This window comes from Phaenicophaeus curvirostris, chromosome 1 (assembly GCF_032191515.1).
Source record: "Phaenicophaeus curvirostris isolate KB17595 chromosome 1, BPBGC_Pcur_1.0, whole genome shotgun sequence".
NCBI classification, from domain to species: Eukaryota; Metazoa; Chordata; class Aves; order Cuculiformes; family Cuculidae; genus Phaenicophaeus; species Phaenicophaeus curvirostris.
In genome coordinates, this window is record NC_091392.1 from 23,014,549 (window position 1) to 23,037,007 (window position 22,459).

Below are 22,459 nucleotides of genomic sequence, written 5' to 3' on the forward strand. Positions count from 1 at the left end.
CAGCATTTGGGAAGAGAAAAGATATACGGTGTGAGTCCATTATCATCTTGAAGCAGAGGAGGTTCAGGTGAAGTACAGCAAATCCTCGTTCTATTATCTCCAGAAAATAGTGCCTGCTTCTCAGGATCTACTGTGCTTTAAGAGATGGTTCTAGCTAAGTATGTAATTGTAATGGTAATAGCAGAATTCTCTGCAGCTTCAGACTCTCCCTCTTCCAAATAACTCTAACCCAGACAGAAACTGGATCATGTATCTCCAATGCATGGACTATACCCGTAGACCAGAAAAAAATATCTTTGTAAAATTATGTGTACCAGAATGATCAGGGAATACCAACAAAAATATTAAATAGGCTAATGAAAAATGCACTTTGCAAAGCTTTATCAACTTGATATTTATTACGTGTCCTACAGTAGCATCTGGAGTTTGATTTGATGCAAAGTGCCATCAAAGATAGAAATGCACTTATAAACAAACAAATTGTCAAGATTGCAACTATATGGTATTATTTGGGAGGATCAAAGAAGTAAGGAAAAAAAAAAGACACATGACCTGGACATTCCAGGTAGCTGAGCTTTTCAAGAAAGATTATTCATTTTATTCTGTTTTCAGCATTCAGATCTGGATTAATTAATTTGTTCATCACTTATTTTTAAGACTAATATTAATTTAATGCTAACAGAAGATAAAAGGAGCTGTTTACCAAGGTTTTTACTGTATTTCACATTCCTCCACAGGAAAGAGAAAAGAAGGACACCAGGATGCCACTAAGCCCTCCACTGGAAGGGTGCTGCATCCCTCAGTAAGCACAAAGCACCCAAAAAAGAAGAGAAGGGAGCAGAGGAGCCTTTGCTCCTTTGATTTTGTGGCAGCTGGCCAGTTGGCCCTGCAGGTTGCTGCATGCTCTGTGGTCCTGCTGAGCATCACCCAGCCCTGCACACTCCCATCCTGCACCTATCTTAGTACAGGGCACAGACACAGCATCACACTGTGACCTTATCCTGATTGGTGACCTGGGGCGTAGTCACCTGTGGGGCTAAGGGATCAAATGCACTCTGACTGAATAAAGGAACTAAAACAGAATATATACAGCTAATAAAAATATCAGAAAAGGTAAAACCCCTAGCTTCAATCTAAAGGCATAGTTCTTAAGAAATGCCAGTTTCTCTAAACTTTAATTTTAATCCATTCTCTCCCACACCAAAATAATGACTATTTTCACCTTCACTTCTACTGTCATCCATTGTTGTTATGCACTACAATGCAATAGATCAGTGATAAAACTCTCCTGTATCTTCTCAGCACAACATGTCATTACAGTAACTCACTATAGCTAGCATTAAGTCTCTATCTAACTGAAGTCAGTCCTCTTTCAGTGTCTAGGTTTAAAGGGGTCATTGCAGCCTTAACATATCCACTGCAGATCTGTTACCAGCTGGTTCTTTGACTTGGGTGAATCTAAGCATTGAAGTTCACACCAGCTGTGAATCTGGTACTGGCTAATCAAATAAAGTTTGGGTTTTTTTTGTGGATTTACCATGAGGAAATGTCAGAGATAACAGGAGATTACAAAGAACATAGAACACTCCAACAGACTGTAACACAGAGACGTGTTAATGTTAAAGTAATTTAGGGCAGTATCAAGGAGGAGTCTGGCTAAAGGCCAGATTCAGACATTCTTACTCAGTTGCTTATCCTTTTTGCACAGCCTCGCTGATTTTAACCAAACTGCTACATGATTAGTGTACCGTATAGTGCGAAAAACAAAGTCTGTCCAAAAATGATCACTATAGACACTAGCCAGGGTAAAAAAGGTGGTTTAGACCCACATGTGGGTTTCTGACTAATTTCTCTGGAACGATACTCAGTTTGACACGTCATAGAAATACCTCAAAAGAAAATTATTTTAATATTTTCCCTAAGTCAGAAAGAGATGTAGGGAATTTCTTGGTTTTATCATTAATTCAGTGAAGGGATACATTGTTTACTACACTGTAAGGCTGTGTGGGAGACAAGTCTTTGATGAAATGTATATGCTCACACATGAATAATGGAGTAATGAATAAATGCAAATGGACATGACAATATGGCATGTTATCGATGCTAAATTCACTGGTAATCAGTTGTTCATTAAGGGACATCATCTCCAAAGAGGTCCCCATCAGACATTGACGGTTGCAAGCCAAAAAAATTGACAGTGAGTAGAATTCCTCACCTTCTCCTCTCCTTCACGAGGGAGGTGCACATCAAGAGTGGGATCTGCCAGCCTGTTGCTGTTTCCCAGTCACTTGGGTGACTGCACATGAGTGGTAGAACAGCAGATCTGCCAGACCTGTAGCTATTAGACTTAAGCAAGAGCTGCAGCAAGTGGTTTGTTATCCCTGGTCCACATGAAAGATCTCCTCATCAGCACATGTTTAATCATAAGCTATGAAACAAAAAAATGTCTATGACTTTTTAAAAAATCTACATGGATAAATCATTGTACAAGTTTATTCAATATTTTTATTCAGGTAAAATTTCCACTGTTGTAGCAGAAGATTTATCTGTTGAAGGTATGATTAAATTGTGAGTTAAGAGTAAAGGAGATGGTAAAAAAGAGGGGGCTGCTTTCCAAAAGTTTAATGTCTGAAGCAATTCCAGGAGTGGGAGATAAAGGAAACAGAATAAATCTACTTAACCAACAATGTCTGTTTCCTTTGTAATAAAAACTTGCTAAGGAACAGAAGTCTTTATGGCACCATTTCTCATTTCCTTGCACCGCCTCAGAAGACTTTAGTGAGCCATACGAAGCAGAAGAAGTTGCATAGCTCCTAAGAGGAAGACATAAAACTTTTGTTTTCTTGATCTACTGAACCCAGCGTGAACCCAGTGCTCCATTAGCCTGTGGTCAGGCAATTCACAAAATATTCCAGTCCAGCCCTGGTAACATTGACACATGAATCTCTGCCTCATGGCTTCAATGTTCTCCAGGCTGGGTTCACCAGTAACCTGGAACCTGGAGACTCTCTCTGAGTGATGGGCTCGGATCTTAAAATTCGTTGGTGACAAATGGAGGTAAGCAGAAGAATCGCTGTTTTTGCGGATACATCTTCCATTCTTCTTACATAGGACTTTGCTGCAGAGTTTAGCTGCTGAGGTCACATTAATGACGTAATGTCCTAAGGGTCCATCAATATACCGTTTCACAGTTGAACAGCTCTCCTGTAGAAAATAAAAGACCACAACACATTACACAGTAGCTAGCATTATGTCCAGATTTATTATATCTAAGAAAATGCTAGGTATAAAATTGTTCTTGGCCAAAGTAACTTGTTGAGATAAATCTTGTTGGATTTACATACTGTAGTAATATATTTGGTTTAAGTGAGTTTTCTTCCATGGGTAAGATTAGCAAAGTATTGTCTATTCAGGTGCTTCATAGCAACATATGGTATTAGACTAAGGAGGAGTCCTAGTAAACAGAAAGAGAATTCACATGTTAATCCGAGACTAAGTAGTTCCTTAAGTAGAGATTTCTGGTAACTGCTAACAAGGAGCTGTGCATGGAACTAACAGGTTTTGAAACACATATTTAGTCACTAATTTGGTCCTGGTCTCTCCAACTTTTTCAATTTACTAGGAGCCACATAATTTTCAGAAATAAGCATAGAAGTTGCTGCAATTGTGCCTACAAAGTTCCAGTTCCAATTTCCCTTTTCCTCTGCCCAAGTCATCAGTGCATTGCTAGAGACTTAAGGAGGAGAAGAGCAGACTCTATGAAAAGCAGAGTGAAGCCTGGTCCAGGTTTCAGGGCCAGGTCTAACCTGCTGTGCTACCTGCAAAACCTCTTCAAGAAGGATCATTCGTGAAAGCCTGAGGAATCTGAGAAGAAGAAAGAGGCCTTTCCTTGTAGTAATATCATTTTCTATGCATTATTTCATCATGAACCCCACCAGTGAACAGAGAAAATATCCCTCCTCTAGACTCCATTCCTTCTCTGTGGATCTGTACAAATGACCGCAAACAGGAAGTAGGACAGCGTAAAACAAGTTGTGTTGATATTTGCATTATTGCCTCAAAACATGTCTTTCTTCTGACCTGGACTCATGATTCCAAGCTCCTTCAAATGACCTGCCCAAAGCAATGTGCTCTGAAGCAACGGTACTTCTCAGCCTAATGAAGGTGTAGAACTGATCAGACGTGAAATTAGTACTGAGCTACCATCCTCAGTCACTGGCTGATGACATCAATAAAGATAGATTGGTGCTATGGAGGTTGCAGTGGCAGAGGAGAAATATTGAGGGAATTCCTAAATGCTAATAAACCAATACAACCTACCTTTGAGCTAGCATATTGCATACTGCCCCAGAGAACAACTCCAGCTGCTCCCAAGGCCGCACTTTCACCAATGGTATTGACCAGATCTGTCTGAAAAAGGATGCCAAAAGCAGACATCAAAATATCTAGAAGTAAAAAGTAAAACAAAAACAAACAAAACCAAAAAAAAACACTAAGATACAGGCATCATTTTCTTTTCCCCCTCAGGAGAGACATCACTTCTGTGGTATAGTCTTCAGAATAAAACCACTAGGTCATTTAGAAAGCTCTTCTCTGTATCTCCACATTTTTTTCATAGATCGTATTCATGAGTAGGACTGCTAAATAATGAAATTGTTATAGTTTATTCACAAGGTGTCTTCCAACAAAACTAGTGAGGTAAGAATTGAATTATCTGTTTTAGTCGTTGAATGATTGCCATACCCACAAAGGCACCATTTTTGGCAAATGATAATATGATCACACATCATTGAATCACCTTTACAGTGTATAATTAAAGTTCATAGGCTTTAGGCAAGTGTCTAACTTATGCTTCTTTAGCCATAACAATACAGTTACAGAGCTACTGTTTCTACCAGTGTGAATGCCATTGTTCCAGGAAACACATCTTTGAAAAAAACAGCCTCTTCCAGTACTGCCTAATGCCAAATGGAAAAAAAAATAAACCTACACATTTGCATACTGACTTAACCATGTCCACATCTAGACCTGTACCAATAAGTAGTAGAGTTGTAGCAACAGCAGTAAAATAGCTTTACCAGAGCATTGAATGTATGTAGAACAGGACTCATTGGTGCCTTGCCAGCAGCATGGCAATGTACCTTGCAAGTGCCTTGAAGCTGTTTCCTGAGGCTGTGAATATTATGCCTAGGGAAATTCAATTAAATCTTAGAAAATATGGAGGAAGGATCTGTCATGCTCATATGTCAAGGCAGGATCAATTACATTTAAAGCAATTTCTACCTACAATCATTGATGAGAAAGTAATTCCTGATCAGTGTTTGTAATGGCAGATATTACCATATTTCTCAATTTGACGAACAAACAGCAATTTCTTTAAAAAGTTAATGATGGTCTTTGATAGAGTCTTTTCACCTTTTTTTAGGATAAAACAATCCTAAAGACTAGTCAAATTATCACAGTATGGTGGTAGGTCCTTAGAAATATAAAATGATAGAGTGGAAGAACCATGTTAATTACTACCAAATTATTTATTTCAGTGTAAGTGGATTTGCCAGTGCATAGTTAAGGAGTCCCCATTTCTGAAACATATATAGCCCAAGAGATATAAAAGAAGGCACGAATAAATACCTTGTGCAAGGGAGTTTCTGCTGAAGAGTTAAAGACAATTACAGGAAAGTCAGAGTGAGCAGTGACTTTGACCCTTAACTAAAAGGTTTAACAAAACACTGGAGGGAAAGCTAGCAGAAGTGTGAAAGAGTAGAGCTTGCCTACTGGCTCTGGGCGTAGAGTTCAGGGTGATACAAAGTATAATTGGTCTGGCCTCAAGTTTCTGTTTCTGTTCATCATCTAAGCAGTCTTGTAGAGAATGTCACTAGTCTTAGAAGTAGGTAGTTTGGTGCTAGTTTATAAAAGGATAGTGGTGTGAGCTGCAGGTGTTATTTTCATGATGGAGGATGTTTTCCAATGGGAATTAATTTATCAGTAAAAAAATTAAAATTACGTGAATTAAAAATCAAAAAATCAAATGATGAGAGAATGTGAAATACATTCTGACCTCTTGGTAATGAGGGTTCCCAGGCTTTCCTTGTCTGCAAAGCATTTTATGATGATTACCCAGACACAAAGGCTGGACTGCGATTCTACATTAGCCACATGAGGGTTGAGTGATTTAGCACTAACACAGTTCAGATCTCATTAACAAATTAATGAAACATTTTCAGACAGCCCAAATAAATAATCAATAGATATTTTGCATTGCTGGATGAACTAAGACCTGAGCAAAAGCCAAAATAAAGATTTTGTTAGTAATATGCATTAGGAGTTAGGGTGGTTGACCAGAAGTCAGTAAATCCTGTATTTATCCCCTCATATTCCACAGCTTTCATTTTATATTTTTAGAAATCATTTAGATTCAGATCCACAAAAGGATTTCAGCACTTTATGTCTAATGCATATGGATATAAAATAATCATATCCAAGAGGATGACCCTTAATGTTCATTTAGTCCTCTGTGTGTGTTTGTGTGTGTGTGCGCGAAGTCCAATGGCAGCAATAACTTCACAGCTGGAGTTCCCGAGGCACCTATACTTCCACTTCAGTGCACACCTAGAATCACTACCTTGCCCATGCTGAGAAGCTCAGCACTTCATTCAAGCTAAGGCCAAAATCTAGCACTGACTGGAAGACACATTTCCCTAGGGATACTTAAAGAAGCACCTACACAAATGTTGTATAGTGACAAAAATAGCATCCTACTGCAAAAAAAAACACCTGTGTGGGATTTCACATAAACACTCTAGTTCCACCTTACATTTCCTTTTCTTGTATTCTTTAAAACAACAGTTGAGTGCTAAGAGTCTTCCCCAGGAGGAAAGAGAATTAGAAAGACGTAGGCTGAATTTTTCTCTCTTCCCGCATGCTTAAAAGGGGCATCACCTCCAGGTAACCCTCCACTGGGGTTTTCTTCACTATGAGTTTACAGACAACATTTAGAGGAGTGCCATTTCTCTTTTTGATGCCATTCCACCTTGCACCAATTCAATGAATGTTCATAGGAGAGCAAGAGGAACAAGTAGGAACTTGACTAGCGCTTATGATTAATTAAGTTTAATAATTAGGTAACTTGCCCGCAAGGAAGGAAATAAGGTTTCTGTCATTTCTAGGCATGGCTACATCCTTAACTGAATGACTGACTCATGTTCAGTGATTCAAAAGCCATCTTCACAGAAAGGCTCTTCCCTGAATAACCTAAGAACAGAAGATTACACCATCTCTTTTATATTTTCTCTCTTGCATGCAGGATCTTTTTGGTATAGTGACCCCCTAACTCTTTCCTAGTTTCTACCACAGAGTGCTAGATTTATCCTGAGCATGTTGGGAAGAGAACTGAGCTGAGAGATCCTGCAGCAGGGGTGGGTTCTCTGACCACAGGACAGCCATACAAAAAGGGAACTGTCTTCAACAACTCTCCCCTGCAACAGACAAGGGCAGTGAAATAAATGTCTCACACCCGCTCCAGATATTTTGAGAAAAGGAAACATTAAGTGCCTCTCATCACAGCTGAGAGTGGTAAATTGGGAGCAGACATAAGGAGATGTATCCCTGAAGCCTTGAGTGAGGCACGCAAGCTCCACCAGCAGCTGCAGATGCAGCAGTCCTGGTTTGGGGACTGAATTTAGCACTGATCCTCACTCAGAATAGCTTAGCATTAGTGGGGGCTCACTGCCATGGCTCTGCCGTTTGAGTCTAAATACCTCATACGGGAAAAAACATGCAAGTTTAAAAAATTTTAGTCATCATCTTGACATTTGTCTAGGTACAGAATCCTATTTCATTCTTTGTTTCAGATCCTTGTCTATCTTATTAGAGGACTGTCCTGAGGTGACAACTTTGTGGCTCAGCTGCCACTTAAAATGTCTGGTATTTCTCCAAGTGAAGAACAAGTCAACAAAACCTCTTCCCGTCTGATGCTCATTCTCATTAAAGCTTTTAGGGGCAGTGTGCAGCAACTGAATATCCTCAAGATTATACTGGGGACAGCTGGTTTAGCAGAGGAGGAGTTCTTGTCAATGCTTCTCCACATTTTGAACAGCCAAGTCATTGCATTGGACACTAAAAAAAAACAGGGGGTGAGCTAAGTTGTTGTGATTTTGGAACCTAAGAGGAAACAGGACAGTCAGTTCTAGTTACAAGTTGCGAAAAGAAATATAAGCACATTTGTAATCTTTGCTTTCAATTTTGAACAGTCTTAGTTTCAGAAATGCTTTTTCTGAATTCAGGAATGGTAGTGCAACCCTGGCATGGTTGCAGGGAATGGTCTCTGTACACGTGCACACCTGGTCATCAAAGAAGACTATCTGTAGGTGAACGAGACAAGTCACTATCCATTATTCATCACTTGTTAGTTATCATCCTGCTTTATTAATGACTTCAGTCATCTAGTCAGGAAGAACAGATGCTACTGTGCGACTTCCCTCTCCCACACTGTTAGCAGTGAGTTGTCAAGGCAGATAACTTCTGAATACCCTACAGATGGCAAACTGCTTATATGCATTTCTAGGAAATACAGAACCCTCTTATAATGACTGGGATCTCAATTCAGAATTTATAAACTGTTTCCAACTGTAAAAGCAGCAATAATATCTCAGATACCTTACACACAACTCTCCTGATTTCCAGGTGCATTCAGAGTGAAATGTACAGCAGACCTGGGTCTTCTGTCTTTCTGCAGGTCTGCTAGACTTCTGTCTATTCCTCAGCGACACTGACTCACAACCATCCCTCCTATATTCTTCCACTGTGATATTTACAGTATTTTTCACACTGTGTACAGAAAGGCTTACACACAAGGCTTCAATATGTTACTATTTAATTCTATCGAACTAGAACATCACAGCTTTTGCACAGCTTGATGGAGCAGGACCCAATCGCTGTCACAGCTCAATTCCCTATTAACCTGCTGTCCCAGTTTTTCTGTAGCCATTTAGCCTGGATGTCATTGTGCTGGCTCCTTTCCTTGTCACATTCACACATGTTGTTGCTAAAGCTCAGAGGTTTCATGCCATGTTTGCAGGTTTGTGAGCTTCACTTAGGGTCATGTCGTGGGTCAAATCAGAAGCTCCAGTCTAGTCTAAAATCTGGACACACAAAGACATATTTAAAATATCTTAGTGGCTACAGGCTTATGAAGAAAAAGAACATTATTTTCCCAATCCTTCTTATTTCAAGTTTTCTTAAGGTCAACCCTGCAGGTTCCTGGCAGCCCCCAAGCTGTTCGCACAGACAGTGTGTAGAGCCTGGAGACACCTCAAGCCCTGTCCCGTGGCTGCCTGCAGAGCCAGATACTGTCCTCATTAGAAAATATGTAGGAGAGCATAACCCACAGATATTTCTGTGGTTGTGCATGGATCTTCCTTGAGTGCAAAGTGAGAAAGTGATCTTTAAAGTAACCAAAAGTAAAAGGCTACATGCAGTTGAGAAAAAGGCCAGTGACATGGAGAGTATAATGTAAGAGGAACATCACTCCAAATTACCACTATCCTGCTCAGAAAAAAGTTTAAGTTAAAACAGTAACTTTATACCACCACAGATTTTGAACTCATGCATGACTGGTAGCATGATTTTAGTTTCCATAGTTTTTAGTAGCATTCGTTTCATGGTATTTTTGTATTGATCATGAGTCTGATACTATAAAAATATATTCTTACGACCTACATTTGAAGAATGCTTATTTGTTTCAGAGCTTGAGTTGTTCAGTGAAGGCATTTTGGATGAAATCCTGCCTATAATGACTCCAGTGTCTCCTGCCTTCAGTGGGACCCAGCCTTGCCTATTTGCCCATGACTTCTGAGTCAGCAGTTTCAGTCAGTCAGTCACATTTCCAAGTCAGTGGAAACCTGCAGTTTCCACATCACACAGAAAACACTTCCAAAGAGTCCCTGGTTGCTAAAAGTGAGGCAGACCAAATTCCTGATTGCTTCTATATACCATTTGCTTCAGGGGGCAGCCTAAAACACTTTCCAGGTTGTCAAGGTTTCACCACACCTCCCCAGCTCCACACTCCAGGCTGAAACCACATGCTGCCTGTGGTTTGTTGGTCTGACTATTGTCTTTTCCCTTGACCTTTCTCTCCCCTTTGCTGTTCTGGTTTGAGTCAATAACTTGTCTCTATCAGCAGCAGAAAGAAACTCTCACATAAACTGAAGGGAGAGAGCACACTCAGATGGTACTTGGTCATCAATGGGCTGTTTTCATGGGCTCCCTGCCCCAGATTTCCTCCCCTCTCACCTCTCATGGAATTGATGGAGATCAAAGCAGAACTTCCAGCACTTGAGACAACTACTAAAAAAACCAATAAACATTTGCGTCTCCCTATTAATGTGCACAAAGTCAGAGCCATTATCATCCTTACCTACTCAGAAAATCTGGGATTTGCATACACATAGCTTTGCCATCAATGTTGTGGCCACTGTTATACCTATTGCCCTTTGTCATTGGTAGAAGGAGCACTGCATGACTCAAAAACTTGCTTTCTTTATTAAAAGGACTGCACATTGTTAGCACTAAATGTTCCATCAGGAAGATATTTGAATGTGTTGGACCTCTGAAAAGCAAGATGGCCAATGCTGAACATGCAAGAGTTAGGAAGGCCAGGCCAGACTAGTTTACTTGACAGGTTTATTTCTATACTGAATTCATTTACATTCGGATAAAGAAACAAAAAGCCCTGAGGCTTCTTTCTCATGAAAGTTTATCTTTCCATTACACTAATTAGTTTTATACTTCACAAAAATTTGTGAAGTACATTTCACAAGCTGTCCTGAAGAATTAAAATATCAGAATGAATTACTTCCTTAAGGAAATGATTTTTTTGTACTTCCTTTCTAAATTATCCCCATTAGAATACACAATGTTATCCTACAGAAGCAGACCAAAGCACTGCACTATTAAATCTTAAGAGGTGTAGAATTTTGCACTGTGGCTATATTATTTCCTTTTACAGAAGCTGGCTTAGATATGAAAAAGAAATGCATAAATGCATTTGTACAAGGAAAAATTTTAGAAAATACTTTTTATAAGAGGCTGTTTCTAAACACTAAATTTCTAAAGATGTCTGCTTACCTCTGTTAAAACATGAAAAGTATAGGCATAAAATGGTCTGGAGTAAACAAAAACAGGCAAAACGTAGTCTTTTCTAGCAATTGAAGCAACACGTATTGCCTCCTTAACCCGATAATGAACAAACTTTAGTGCATTTGTACTTGACTTCAACATATAATCCAGGTATATAGAAGGGTAGAGAGCAGTGCTGTCCTTCCACAACCAGAGCAGGAGGTCATTGCGGGCAGACTCGATAGGTGGACATTTCCCTGTGTATGTTTGGGGGTGTTCTTTGTAATCATAATTGTAGCAGTCTGGGTAAAGATAGTAACCCCACAAACCATTTGGTCTCATATGCTCAGCCAGAAGGATAGTGTTGTTCATAAAACTCTTGCCAGCATTTTCAAATTCCTCTTTAGCCACTTTCCTAATTTTGTCCTCTGACCACTGAGGATGCCGTCTCCTAACCATCTCAAGAGATTTATTTCTATAAATGCTTTTATGGCCCCAATTCCTATCCCACTGGGGTCTCCAGTTTTCCCAGTCAATGACCGCAAGTCCCTGGAATTTCTTCATGGGTATGCAATAGTCAATGTCAGACTTTGCTTTATTGAGGTGTTTAATAAGACTTTCATTCTGGGGCACACCTCCATTGACAGGATCTCCATTATCTGTGTAGTAGGGATAGTATCCCAAATGAGTGTGATAGAAGATTGTCACATTGGACCCACTCAGGGTCTCATTGGTGTTGGATACAATATCGAAAACACTGAGATCCAGGTCCACCTTGTACCGTAGCCTGCATTGCTCGGTTGGTGCATTCCAGACAACCATGAAAGGCTTGTGCAGAGCCAGAGGGGCCCGTGCCGGCTTCAGCAGCTGAGCATCAACCATAGTAAGCAGCATTGTCACTGCTAACTGTTTGACCCAAACATCCATGGTATGTTTTTTTCTGGGAAATTGTTATGATGTGTCCTTGAAAACAAAAATGAGAGAAGACATGTTAGAAGGGCAATAGCTAACCTAGAGGCAGATAGGATGACAAAGGGATGCCTTCTAGTTTGATTGGCTTTTGGTAACATTATACCTAGTGCAAATAAAAAAGTGCAAAACTAATCTTGAAATGCTTTGAAAGATAAAATTAAAATGCTTTTTGATAGACTTTGCTGTCCAGAAGTGTATTCTGGTCCTCAGGAATTTTTTTCTTTCCTTCTCACCCAGACATCTCCCAGTTGATTCAGATGTTTCCTTAACACCTACTTTTTCCCTAGTATGTTAATGAGTTAATAAAAGAAGAACTTAAGAGTATAAAAGAGAATGTGCTGCTCGTTTGAAATTTCAGCTTGTACTGTGAATTTGAACTGTCCTGAAACTGGTTGTTTCTCTACATTTGCATCCTTTTTTAATGATTTTCTTCCTTTCCTCTAAAGTCAGAGCCAAGTTATCCTATCATAATTAACCTAACTTCATTTGTCCCTCAGTGAACTCATTCTTACTCAGTTAATGCCAGTTAATCACTTAACACCTTTCCCAGATAAGAAGAGGTCTTCACATTTTCTCATGAATTAGCTCACAGGATCACAAGGTTTCTGTCTTTCCAAACCAATATAGGTAACACACTACTCTAAATACTAGATTTTGTAGTTCTTCTTGGATATTGCCTTTTAATCAGTAATGGGATGCCAAATGTACAGGAAGGTTGCCGGTACCCCTGTGCAAATCTGCAAGAAGAACTTAATTAGGCAAAAACCTTTTCCATTGTTTGAAAAATGTGGAAATGTTGAAAAACATCATGCGTCATATAATCCAGGATTTCTATCCCTGTCATTTGTTCTTCCTTGCCATTTTCCCATCCTCTGGGTTTGATGTTTCTTCTCCTCCTTGCCACTGCTCTCTTGATCTTCTGCCTTTCCCTTAGTTCTCTACAGCCTTTGATCTCTTACAGAACACCTTTTCCCTCACCTGTCCTCAGACATGTGTTTTTCCATCCACAATTCCGGAAAATTATTGATCTTTCCTGACCAGTAGTCTAGTACAAGAGCACCCTCCCAAAAGGTGGAGGAAGGCAATTTACGTCAAGCAATGGTTAGGGGCAGAGGGTGAAGAGCAGGACTGCTAGAAGCCACAACATAGGACTCCCCAAGAGCAAGCTCTCATTAGAAAGCTAGAGATCTATGCTCCTGTTGTTTCCTCATCAACTCTCTGACTGCTGTCTTTCAATGCCTAAATACAGATTTGGCACCCAAGCTTTAAAACTTTGCTCACAATCCTTTTGATCCTCTTAAGTATAACATCCTTGAGTGAAACAGGCCACTACTACAGGCATGGAGGTGGCACTGTGTACAAGTTTGCCTATTGGAAAAGAACTCTGATCTGCTGGAAGGAAGTCTGGTGGTTGTAAATGCTATCTTTTTCTCTGTTTTTCTGCAGATTTGCATAAATATCTAAGTAACGTCATAGGTTCAGGGGGAGCCGCAAAAAATGCCTTTCCCTTCCAGTTTTATACAAACTGGTGAATGCATCACAGTACTTTGCACTCTTCCTTTGATGCAGTGAACTGATTTAGCCCATCTGTAAGTGTTTTTTCATGATTTGGACTGAATTGCTTTGCAGTACTTGAGAATAAGCCCATAATATAAAAAAAGATTTTCTCAAAAAGTGATAGCTCAGATGAAATGGGAAGATCACCAGGACAGAAACAAAAGACCTTCTTTAAATTTCTGTGTAAGAAAAGATCTGGGAAAAGATCCTAGCCACCTATTCCCACAATCCAAATGCTAACACTATTCAGTCTTGTGTTACTATGTACACATAATTAGATCATTTTGTCAGATATTAATGATTAATACAGTACAGTTCTTGTCTAGATCTGACAGCCCTAGGCATTACAGCATTGCAGATAATAAATCATAGCAGAAACAGGCTAGGAAATAATAGTGCAGGATAATTTTAAGTTATGTTTTTAGTTCCTGGCCAATTCTTGTTGCTGACACTAACAAGGCTCTGTATCACAGAACCAAAGAATGGCTGAGGCTGACGGAGACCTCTGGAGGTCATCTGGTCCAACTCCCTGCTTAAGCAGGATCATCTCAAGACCATGTAAAAATGCCACAAGTGACAAAATGAAAATGTATATCTCAATATATGTTGAATAATTCTCAGGGTCTATTGGGTCAGGGTAAATACCATATCTTCATTGAAGTTCTGAAGTAGCTTGGATACCTTGCTCAACTTTAGACATACAGCTGCAAGCTGAATCCCACAGAAAAAAAAAAAAAAAGGACAGGAATCTACCTTTTACATAGCTAAAGCACCTTATAGCAAAACATCTCCCTTTTCCTACTACTGTCTGTTACTTATAAGAAGGGTTCCCATATACACAATTCCATAAAGGAGAGACAATTTAAAAAACGTTCTTTGAAAGAGTTCCAATCCAGTTGCATTAATCTGCAATTAATTCTGCTGTTATTTGCACATGGGAATTTAATTGCAGGTGCTTACTGTTTCTTTAAAAAGCCATTCAAAGCCAAGTGAAATGAGTTTTCAATGAAACAGGTAAGCCTAGAGATCTGGAAGAGAGAAAATTAAATCTTGTTTCACATATGCACAATAGAACATCTAAACAAGAACAAAACATCTTTATTACCATTTCCACTGTTACATCTTTGGACTATGGGCTTTTTATTTTTGTGCAGTAATTGGGCTGCTTTAACCCCTGTTTTTTAATGAGCACAGAAACTAATAAATCCTCCTTGAAGCTCATTATAAACCTTGATTCAAATTCTCCTGGTTTTCTGATTCAGTGGCATATTATCATGGTTAATTTAACTTCCCAAAGATGCACATAGCTTTCTGAGTCACGACAGTGTCTGCAGAGCAGAATCTGTTCTCAGTGTTTCTGCTCTATATTGTAAAAACAAAAATGAATTCTTCATAAGTGAAAGAAGCAGGGCCTGGTCACAAATCCATTGAAGCTGATGAGATATTTTTTATTGTATTCAGGAAACTCTGTATAATGCTCTCACTGTACAAAGTAACATGTAGTCTTCTATTTGCATAAGTTTCTGCTAAGCAGTTTAGGATAAAGAGTGTTATGGCTGGATTTTAATATGGCTTTTAATAAGTGTGGTGAAACTTGCCATTTCTTGTACAGCAACATTGAATTCATTTCTGCATATTTCTTTCTTCATTTTTTATAAAAAGAAACAAGAAAATATTTGCTTATCCTAAGCAAATGATATTAACTTTGTCCAACCTTTATTTCAATTGTGTTTATCAGTCAGAATTCCACTGTATTACAATTTCCAAACAGTTCATATCAACTGAAAAAGGCATCAGGCATCTTAACTGCACGCTTTGATTCCAAAATAAATAAAACTAGCAAAAATATAAACTCAAAACCTAAAGAATACCACTTGCATACCATGTGTTCTAATGCAACCCATTGGTGTTCTCCAGACAGCCAATGCTGCATCTTTGCTGGTTTTTATCGATTACCCCAGTATTATTTGCACTGTACACATGATGTTACAGCTTGTACTTTAGATTATGATTCATATGTTGGTCATAGCCAACCAATTCAACTTCATAATAGCCAGCAAATGCGCACTCTTATGTTATACTTCTTGTACACTGGCTTTTAAAGGAAGTATAATCCATATGTATAATACCATTCTGTACTTTCACCTTCTGCTGAGTTTAGTTGTTCTTGACAACAAAAATTTTTAATCTCTTCTGGATGAACAGCTAATTTCTATGAACATATTTGCTATTCAGATTTGTCTTGCAGGAGTGGGACATCTTAAGTGTTTTAACTGCCTACACAGTTTTATGTCAGTAGGCAACAAGATAAGAAGAATCTTCAAATAAGCATTTCATAAAACTTAAAAACCTCTCGCTGTATACTTTAGTTAACAGTTGATGTTCTGGCAATTTCATTTCTTTATCATTCTTCACCTGTCAGGTTAGAAGCTTACAGAATATCTATGTAATTTTTGTACATATTTTGAAGAAATACATGCAGTTTCTCCAGAGCTATAATGACAAAGCATGAGATAAGGATAAAAAGATTTTGAGCAGATTTTGCAGTGAAGCAAAAAGAGTACGCAGATTTAGATCTAAATTCAAGTGGGATTTAAGGTGGTCTATCTAACATTTCTATTTTTCTGAAATATCATAGAGATGATTGTAAAAACTATTTTATGACAAAGTTGGGCTTATCTCACTCCTTCAGTTCAGGTAAGAAGAGGAAAACCACACTCTCAGCTGTAGAAATGTGTGCAATGTCACGTGCAGTAGGAGAGCAAGAACTCACAGAGATGTGATTTTACCTGTGAAGTATGAGTTACGTTGCACGTATTTCATTGAACTCCATAATTATTTCAGAATTCAGAAAAACACTTTAGAAAAGAAAAAAAGGATTAAAAGAATCTTAAGTCCCTACATTAACGGCCACTTCAGATTCCCTCATTAACCAGTATTTGGCAAATATAATTTAAAAACCAGAATAGGAAAGAGGTACAGTTAAATCATAAAAGAAAAGTGATTCTTTGAACAGAAAAGAGTCAAACTTTGTGACCTAAGCTAGTTTAAAAACAGTTTACTAATCTTGCTTTCAGCCTTTCAAGTGCACTATTGATTTCTGTCTTGCAACTGTGGAGTGTAGCACTGCACTTTCTTTCATTGTAGATAGATATTAATTTTAACTAATACTTCTCATATCTGTAGGAAAATGTTTTGCTTAGAAAAGAAATTAAATTCAATAGCACTTAAAAAGGAAATTAATGTAAATGGATTGTTTGCATTCCACTGAGGAATATGCAAAATTAGCAGCTAAAAGATATCTACTTTGAATGCAAGTTGACCTCATTTGGAGTAGAAATTATTATTTTGGCTAAGAAATATGAACATTTCAACTATATGAGGTTATTTCTTTCAGCATAGAGTCACATTTTAAAAAGTAAGTGGCTAAAAACTTCAATAATCTTGTGCATTGGTACAACATTTTCTATGAAATATGATTTATATGCACACAATATGCACTTACAAGACAATGTATTTATCTACATATGTATGTTTATTTATCTACATATGTATGCTCATTTCTCTATTTTTGCAGGAAATAAAGAAAAGACCAAATCTATCTATCCTGTCTCTGACTTGCTCCCTCTCTGCTGTTATTATTCTGTTTCAAAGTTATATCAAAAGTCTTGCTTTTCCTGGTTTTATTGAAAAATGCCTGGCATTAGATAAGGTGGTGAGGTGGACACAGACTGCAAATCTATCGTGAATCCTTCTGTGGTCCAAAAGTGTAAAATTTCATTAAAGAGATTAAACATCTCCCAAAGTCTCTCGACTCACATGTCATCCTAATTCTCCAGCTGTATTTCTCACACTAGATTCCAGCTTAAAAAGTGAGCAGAAGAAAAATAAGACTAAAATGTTTGCAGTCTTCCTTATAAACCAATAAAAATATAAAAATATAGATGATTGACTTTTTCCATTGCAATTCATATTTAAGTTCACTTTCAATAGGTGTATAGAGATACCAGGTGGCAAAATGTGAAGTAGCATCCCTTTATTTTTGTGCAAAATGTGAAAAAAAATTCAAAGAGCACGGAGATGGGGATTTAGGCCTTTGCCATCACTGCTGACATTTTTGTAATGGATTATTCATTTTTCATTTTAAAGCAAATGGAAAATTCCAGAGGACATTCTTGGATGTGTATCACAGCTTCACAGTAAGTTACATTTGGGCCAGAGATCTGTTTAGGCATTTCCTGTTTAGCTTTATTGTTTCTGTTATGTCCAGCTCATGTCATGCCTTAAATAGAGAGAAAAGACTGCAAAGAAGTCTGAGAATGAAAGAGAAAAGAATTTATACTGAAAAGCCATTCTTCCCATGGAACCTATAATTATTCTCTTCTATTAAAACCAAACATTTTAGTACTTCATGTGACCCCTCTATCCTAGTCTACCTGTAATGTCTTTGTTGGCTAGTTCTTATAGACCAGACTTGCATCTTTACACATACTGTTTCTTATGCCAAGTCATCACATTAGTACAAGCAACACCGAGGGCCACTTGGCACAAAAATGGTGATGGTTTTTCACCCCAGCCTTGGCCATACAACTGGTTTCATCGAAGTACAAATCAGTCCTTAAACTACTTTCACCATGGTGTAAATCTCAGTAAAAACAGAAGACTCAGGTTTTCATTTCCAGTTGTCATTGTTTGTGCGGAATAACAGAAGTATTAGCTGTGTTTGAAAGCGAGGAACAATGACATAGGTTAGTGAAGAGCAGAAAGGTCAGGTTTTCCCAGCTCCCTGGAACTGGCAGCAGATCCTTGGCATAGCCTGCAGCCAACTGCTTTATTTCCACTAGGCTTTCCCATCAAGAGTGCTCTTTGTCCACGAAGTTAATGCTTGGATTTTAGTCACTTCCAGATCTCACAGACACAAATAAAACCACTTGCATCTGCATGTTGTCACCAAAACTGGTAAGATGTTTGACCTTTCCCCTTCCACATGGGCGGTTTAGGCACTGTACACACCTACTGGTCCAGTGCTCTAGTGTTGCAACAACTCTGTAAATCGTCCCAAATGCCTTGACATTCCATTTATGGAACCTGCACCTCCTCAAACCCCTGTTTTTTCTGATTTCACTGTTCAAGGCTGGGTAAAGCCTGCCCAGTCACACATGGGTGTGTGGGGGTCAGCTTGTCCTTGCCTCCTGCTCACACACAACAGGAGCAATTGTGGAAACTGTCTGGGCTGGGGATTTCCTACCCTCTTGGCTTTTCTCTCTCACTGCCCTTCTGCCTTTAACATAGGGACCTCAAACTATTTTCCAAATGTTAATTCTTAATTTTCTGCTGGAGAGAAAAGTGTTCCCTTTTGAGATACTGAAACTTTTCAGTGATTTACTGGCAAATCAGTGACAGAGGGAAAATTAAGACACAGGTCATGGTTCCCAGTACTGTTTTAGTTAAAAGATTCTCTTGTCATTTTAAATCACTGCAGATTATCGATGACACTTTGAACACCAGGGAAAGATAAAGTAATATGGTTTAAATCTGTCTGTGCAGTAGAGGGAGATTAAATATTTGTGCCACAAACAATTTTTCAGTCGCTGAAGGATTGAGTAAAAGAAGTATTTTTTGAGTGGATGAAACTGTATATAATCTAGAGTATTATACCTTTTTACATATCTAATACATTAATTTAGATTGCATCTAATATATGAAGCACTGGTCTACATTTTTTATAAAAAAAGCTTTATGTACTTTGAGTTCTACTCTATCTGCTTCTATTGCATTATAAACTGAAAACTAATATATTTTAGAAAAAAGTATTCTCAGTAGTTAAAGTTGTAACATTTAAGTTAGAAGTATAACCTTTTATAAGCATTTATACTATTTATTTCTTCCCAGTATACAAAAAGTAAAGGGGAAAAAATCTATTTTTTGCCTTCTCAAGGAGCCAAATTGATTGTCAGAGCTATTGAAGCCCTAATTCCCTGAATAATTAAGACTAAATTCCTCAATAGCGTTCAGTACACTGTTCTTCTGGCTCTGGCACTTGATGGGTGAAAATAAAACTGCCTACCAACAGTATTCTGAAAATAAGTTCTTTCTGGTTTATAGATTTTCCTTGTAATTTATTACTAAATACTTTTAACTGAAGATCACGAACATTAATTGGCACTAACAGAATACATCCTGCCTTCTAGCATGTAGTTTTAATAGCTTATAAGAATGTATGAATGGGTAATATTGTACAATAAATAATACATGAGTTTACAATATTGCAAAGTATTCAAATACTTCAGCTTCTTTCGCATAGTCTGCTTAATTCACACATTCACTGGTTGAAAGGTTTATTGTTATTAGAGGCACTCGTAAAGGAAAAATTAAGTCAAATTGATAACGCAGACGATTCCTACAATCAGGCCTTGGCTTATTCTTGAGAAATTGGGGTAAACTAAATTAACTTTAGCTCTCTCAAAGATAAATTCTGCTTTCAGATGCTGTAATTCAAGAAAATTCAATTGAAATTAATTGAGGGGTGTGAATCTGGAAACATTCCAGTTGAATTAATGGAATTAGTACACACTTATAATCCTGTGAGAGGAAGAATGTGTCCTTTAGTCAGCTAAAAACCTAATACGTTGGCAAATGCTTAAAAAAGTCAAGTATTTCCACCATAAATCTCTACTTGCAGTAAATAATTCCTATTCTTTGGATAAAACAAAAGGAAATATTGCACTTTTCCAAAAAAAATCAGGATAATTCGGAAAACATGCGTAAGCATTTGAGGAGAAATTAACTTCAGACTTTATTTGCAAACTGATACACAGCTTGTCTAGTGTCTACATTGTTTCAAATAAATTACTTAAAGATATCTCTATCTCTACAAATACCTAGCACAATGTATGAACACAAATCTTCAATAAACAGAACTAACTGCATCCTTTTTTGGGCTCCTTTTGAGGCTACTTTAAAATATACTGTAGGTGATGGAATGCCTTACTATGGGTCACCTTGAAACAATTACCCTGAACGTTTTTCTTCTAATGAAATAAGTACCTGCTGATTTCTCATGTGGCAATAAATGCAACATATGATTGGCTGCTTTCTAGATATGTTTCGTTGCATGAACAGCCCAATGAATTTAAGTATTAAATTGATTAATAAAATTCTGAAATGCCTTTAAAGTCAAAATATTACTCATGCTTTTCAAACATGAATTTTTATTCACAGTGTTTCAAGAACAGTTTTCTAATTTAAAATCACTGTAACACATTGGAATGCAAAGCTATATTTCCTGTCAAATAACTATTTGACAGGAGAAAAAAAAAGAAAAAGAAAAAAATACAGACCAGAGCTGACACGCTACAGAAAAAAAAAAACGCAGGAAGCCTTCCTAACTGGTCAACTATAAGCAGCAGTGAAAACTTTATCTTTACTGAATATTAATAGAGTAAATAACATGGCACTTACCTCTATAAAATCAGTGAACAGAAGAAAACTTTGGTGGAATAATTTACAACAGCTGATGAGTTTGTCCCAGCAATGTGCTCTTCCTAATGAGTAGGCTTTTAATTAATGAGAAACTGAGGGCATCTGAATACAAGGGCAGAATTTTACCTAAATCCTCATCGTGTCATTGCAAAATAAATAAATAAATTCATTAAAAAGTAAGCCGTATTACTTATAAGCAGACTGGCTCTTGCTATAATAATTTTGTTATCAGCTACTTTTATACACTGAAAAGGAAACAACCAGACTGGTGGTTGAGAAGAATTAAGTTGTGTTTTGAGAGTTACACACTCCGGATTCAGCAGTGGCAAGCATTAACGGCAGGGACAGCCTGGTCACTGCTCTGCAGGGAAAAGCAGGGATGATTGCAAAACTAAGCAGATAAAACGGTTCAGGCAGAGCTGTTTTAAGGAACTGTCGGGATGGCTGGACCCTAAGAATTGTGGTAACTGGAGTTAAATACAGCTGGTGGCTGCTTACAAATGATGTTCTCCAGGGCTCAGCATTGGGGTCAATTTTGTTAGTACCTTTATTAATGACCTGGACAAGGGAATTGATTGCATTCTCAGTAAGTTTGCAGACGATACCGAGTTATGAGGGAGTGCTGATCTGCTTAAGGGTAGGAAGGATCTACAGAGGGACTGATGGACCAAAGTCAACTGTCTGAGATTTATCAAGGCTAATTGTTGGGTCCTGTACTTGGGCTCCAACAAACCCATGCAATTCTATGGACTTAGGGAAGAGTGGCTGGAAATCTGCCCAAAGGAAAAGGACCAGGGGCTGTTGGTCAACAGCCAACTGAATATGAGCCAGCAGCGTCCTCAGGTGGCTAAGAAGGTCAAGGGCATCCTGACTTGTATCAGTAACAGTGTGGCCAGCAGGACTAGGGAAGTGATTGTCCATCTGTACTTGGCACTGGTGAGGTTGCACCTTCAATACTGTGTTCAGTCTTGGTCCCTTCACTACAAGAAAGACATTGAAATGCTGGAGCATGTGAAAAGAAGCACAACAAAGCCGGTGAAGGGTCTGAAGCACAAGTCTTATGAGGATAAAATTAAACAGACAGCTTTTAATATTTGGCCTTCTATGCATCTTCCTTTTTAAGCCATCATAAAGATCCATTCAGACCAATTATCTCAGCCACTCAGGGAGTGGAGATCAACGCAACACATGCATGATATACCTCTTTCTCAATGTGTTTCTAGGTGCATCTTTTGCTTGGACAGAGGCTGCTAATCCAGGTGCTCTCCACCTCCCCCTTACTACAGCCTTACCCTATTTGTAAGGTTTATCATTCCCTTGGAGCCTCAGCTCT

At 38.2% G+C, this 22,459-nt stretch overlaps 1 protein-coding gene across 1 annotated transcript; it reads right to left on the reverse strand.

The window, feature by feature from the left end:
* Positions 1-2,747: 2,747 nt before the first annotated feature.
* LOC138717142 (hyaluronidase-1-like) lies at positions 2,748-21,547 on the reverse strand. The gene is made up of 4 exons (XM_069850463.1): positions 21,106-21,547; positions 11,125-12,078; positions 4,321-4,410; positions 2,748-3,204 (listed from the first exon to the last, which is right to left on the reverse strand). Exons 2-4 carry the CDS (start codon positions 12,040-12,042, stop codon positions 2,776-2,778), a joined length of 1,437 nt encoding a protein of 478 aa, XP_069706564.1. The 5' UTR covers positions 12,043-12,078; positions 21,106-21,547; the 3' UTR covers positions 2,748-2,775.
* Between the last annotated feature and the right edge of the window lie 912 nt (positions 21,548-22,459).

What these genes read in the sequence shown, in the direction of transcription:
- LOC138717142 (XM_069850463.1), bottom strand. Translation starts at nt 12,042, where the DNA reads ATGGATGTTTGGGTCAAACAGTTAGCAGTGACAATGCTGCTTACTATG. An exon ending in CTTTTCATGTTTTAACAGAG is followed by an intron (nt 4,411 to 11,124) that starts GTAAGCAGACAT and finishes ATCCTTTTTCAG; the next exon opens with ACAGATCTGGTCAATACCAT. An exon ending in TGCAATATGCTAGCTCAAAG is followed by an intron (nt 3,205 to 4,320) that starts GTAGGTTGTATT and finishes TATTTTCTACAG; the next exon opens with GAGAGCTGTTCAACTGTGAA.